Below are 3,981 nucleotides of genomic sequence, written 5' to 3' on the forward strand. Positions count from 1 at the left end.
GAGACACCGCTTGTCACCAACATACAATGGCGCGTTGACATCCTTACCCCGGCAGTTTCACAACAGTTCACACTTCCAGTCATGTACTTTGAAGGATTAACACCTTCATCAAAGAGAATCTTGGTACCATTGTGATTGGATCATACCTTCTTACACCTGTCAGTTTCAGCTAACACCTAACTGAACAAGTTCAATGGAACCATTGTGATTGGATGTCTGTGACTCTACTACCATCAAGAGTTTAAATACCGGGGAATTCCCTACCAGTCATTTGAACTGAAGAAGCCACTCGGATGAGTGGTGAAACGTTTTCAAGAAAAACTCAGAAAAGTCCAGTTGTTTTAGACTTAATTCTACTCGATACTGTATATCATGACCTGGATGAATGAGAATAGATTGGGCTATTTTGATTCTGAGGAAGGCAAAAACCTCTGGAAGCTTGGGCCAATCTGCTTCATTAGAGGGAAAAATTCCTTCCTGACTCCTTAACGGCAATCGGATTTCTCCCAGGATCAAATGCGCCCTATTAAACCAAGGGTAGGGGAAACAGTAAGCAATATGGAAGCATACACACGAGCACCATTTAGCTGCAAGGTGAATCCTGCATTTCCTTCCAAGCAGCCTGCAGACCCCGGCTTCTGCAGTTTGATGGATGGAATGAAAAGAAATTCAGGACTGACCGAGTTTGCTTAAGGGTGCTTTTGTTTATGGTGCCATATTGGGTTGAAAGAGAAGGTAACGTGGGTGTAACAGGGGTGAGTGTAAGGGGGGGCGCTACTGGTGCTATTGTAGTGAAAGGAAAGGGAGGCAGTGGTGGTGAGGGAAAGGGATATGGCAGCATACACATGATTGCCATTAAGCTGCTGGGTTAAGGCTACATTCCCTCGCTGCAGACCCCGGCTTCTGCAGTTTGATGGATGGAGTGAATAGGAGAGTCTACCGTGTAGCTTAAGGGTGATCCTGTTTATGGTGCCATATTGGGATGAAAGAGGTGATAACTCATATATAATTAATCTATTATTAACTAATAACGGTGGAACTGGGGTAAATGTAACATATGTAATAACATAAAAATTGCAAAGCTGGTGAAACTATAAAGGGAGAGACTGCTGGTTGTATTACAGTGAATAGAGAGGGAGGCAAAAAGAGTGATGTGACCGCATAACAAAAATGCTTTTAAGCTGCTAGGTGAATGCTGCATTCCCTTCCATTCCATTGAACCCAGGCAGCCTGCAGACCCCGGCTTCTGCAGTCTGATGGATGGAGTGAGAAGGAATGCAGGGTCTACCCTGCATGTGGCTTAAGAAGTGTTCCTGTTTATGGTGGCAGATTTTGGTTGAAACAGGAGGTACTGGTGGTGGAACTGCGGAAGGTGGCAGGTGAGACATCACTGGTGGAACTGCAGTGAGTGTAAGAGGAGACACTGCTGCAGAGGAAGGAAAAAGAGGCAGTTTTTAAAGAAACCAAGATATGGCAGCATGCACATGAGTGCCATTAAGCTGCTGCATTCCCTTCCATTCCATTGGACCCCAGGAAGCCTGCAGACCCCGGCTTCTGCAGTCTGATGGATGGAGTGAAAAGGAATGCAGGGTCTAACGAATGCTTGAGGGCGCTTCTGTGTATGATTCCATATCTGTTTGAAAGAAGAGGTCCTGCTGGTGGTGGCAGGGGGGGCATCGTTGGTAGGAATGCGGTGGTTGTCAGAGGAGGCACCGCTGGTGAAAGTGCATGGGAGCACTACTGGTGGTATTGCTGTGTAATTAGGGGAGCACGGATGGTGGAATTACAGCAGATGTAAGTTGAGGCACTGCTGGTTGAACAGAGTTGGATGAAAGGACTGGTGGAAATATGGTGGATAGAAGGAGATGCACTGATGGTTTTACCTGAACACCTGAAGCTTGAGGAAGGGTCATTGCTGATAGAACTGCATTTACTTAAACAGGTGATACCTGAATGGTGGTACTGCAGTATTTGGTACTTTGGAAACTGCTGATGGAGCTGTTGGTAGGTGCCATTTCTAAACGCTTCTGAGACCAGCCTACAAAAGCCAAACAATAAACTTAGAATTAAATCCACACATTTTTAAGTGATATTCCTGTAGATATTCTATAGCACTTAGGGGATGCACTCCTTATTGGTTACCTTGTTATGTTAACAAGTTTTTTTATTGTGCAGGATTTTTTTGTGATTATTTTTCATGCATCAGAGCAATCATCTCAGAGGTCACCTTAGTATTCCCATAGAATCCCCAATGTGCCTGATTCCCATAACCAGCTCTGATCAGTTCCCTTGCACCTTTAACGTGCTAGGCATTTTTTCTTCTGATTTGTGCTACTTGTCTTTTAACTCAGGCCCTTTCTTACCTATTATCCCATTAGGACCTAAAATGCTGAATAGTCGAAGTCCTGAAAGGCTTCTTCGATGTTATCTGCCATTTCAGCACAAGGTCCTTTGGGCAGCGTTAGATTGGCTGGCAGCTTGGTGTACTTCTCATCAAAGTAGCTGACATCCTCCGGTCCGTTGAGGCTGGGTACGAACGGGGCTGTTGCCTTCCCATCAATGATGTCATCCCAGGCTGTGTTCTGCAAACAGGCACCATAAAAATGCTTGTTATTTAAAGTTCTTCAGAAAATGGCACCTTACGGCCATTTTTAGAAGCTGAGGATATGAAAGACTGTACCTCTCAGATAGTACCCAGGGGTATTTCCCAGAAGATATTAATAATTATTATGACAATAGAGACAGAGAACTTACATTAAAGAATGGATGATGAGCTACATCCTCTGCATCATCCTGGGTAGAACCCAGTCGCTCCTCTGGATTCTTCATCAAGAGCTACAAGAACAGAAAATGGCAGTTACATGTACAGAAGCATCGGGGAGACTCAAGAGTTAAATTCTAAAGTGGTCGCTGAGCTAAAGAGCTGGTTGTAATAAACAGATAGCTCAGTGCTACTTACCTGTGATATAAAGCTCAGTGCTTGTGGTTCCAGGGAGTCGGGATAGTGTGGCTCATCCTCCTCAATCCACTCATACATGTAGTCGATGTCCTTTCCGGTGAAGGGTCTCTGCATTGTATAATAAGAATGTATTAGGGGACCAGGATTATTATAAAGAGAGAGTGCTTTATGAGGTTAGATAAATAACAGTAGATCTATTTATTTCTGTATTACCTCCCTCTATAACTGACCAGTAGCAATTTCTACTTACTGTTCCAAGGAGCATTTCATACACGATGACTCCAAGAGCCCACCAGTCGACAGCTCTTGTGTATTGCTCCTCCTTCACGAGCTCTGGTGCCATGTAAGCTGGAGTGCCAAGTATGGTGCCTGTTCTGTCTCCATATCCAATGCCTTAAAAAAAAGCCAAATTGTAAGTGATATTTATTGAGGCATTAATGCCAGTGTAAACCGTAAATTAGTCCACTTTGTGCTGGATAATTATACAAGGCCCTCTTACCTGTTTTGCCCATGCCAAAATCTGCGATTTTTAAATAGCCGGCTTGATCTATGAGTATATTTCCTGGCTTTAAATCTCTGCATTCAAACAAAATGGAGATATTATAACGACACATTAAACCTGCTGCCAAAACACAAAGAATTCTGCCTCTTGTTCTATTTCCTTCCCATAACCTTCTAAATAGTGACTTTGAATCTGTAGCTGTCCTGCTGCTAAACTGCAACAGCTACAAAACTCCAGGTTGTACTTGCCACTAAGGGTGAAGATACACGGAGCTAATAGTAGCAGCTACTTTTTCATGGCTATTAAATGCTAAAAAAAAATTCTCTGCCATGGACAATAATGAGAATTGGTAAATGATCAGCATTGTCTATTTTAGTAGCTGCTACAAGTAGCTCCATGTGTCTTCACCCTAAAGGTACCTAGCTCTTTATAAACTCTTACCTGTGTATAACATCTTTGGTATGGATCGCAGACAGGCCTAGGGTAATACAGGCAGCGTAGAACCTGCAAGCATAAGGAA

At 43.5% G+C, this 3,981-nt stretch overlaps 1 protein-coding gene across 2 annotated transcripts; it reads right to left on the minus strand.

Moving 5' to 3' along the window:
- Positions 1-426: 426 nt before the first annotated feature.
- Positions 427-3,779, minus strand: LOC116406537 (serine/threonine-protein kinase N2-like). 2 transcript variants are annotated; one of them, XR_004219494.1, is made up of 5 exons: positions 3,459-3,779; positions 3,210-3,352; positions 2,960-3,067; positions 2,364-2,835; positions 427-2,038 (listed from the first exon to the last, which is right to left on the minus strand). XR_004219494.1 is itself a non-coding variant. In XM_031890658.1 (4 exons), the coding sequence occupies exons 1-4, from the start codon at positions 3,571-3,573 to the stop codon at positions 2,728-2,730; spliced, it is 474 nt and encodes a 157-aa protein (XP_031746518.1). In that variant the 5' UTR covers positions 3,574-3,779; the 3' UTR covers positions 427-2,727. The 2 variants fall into 2 exon arrangements, 1 of the variants encoding a protein (XP_031746518.1); XM_031890658.1 differs by having other exon boundaries at positions 427-2,835.
- Between the last annotated feature and the right edge of the window lie 202 nt (positions 3,780-3,981).

Source organism: Xenopus tropicalis, chromosome 8 (genome assembly GCF_000004195.4).
Source record: "Xenopus tropicalis strain Nigerian chromosome 8, UCB_Xtro_10.0, whole genome shotgun sequence".
Taxonomy (NCBI): domain Eukaryota; kingdom Metazoa; phylum Chordata; class Amphibia; order Anura; family Pipidae; genus Xenopus; species Xenopus tropicalis.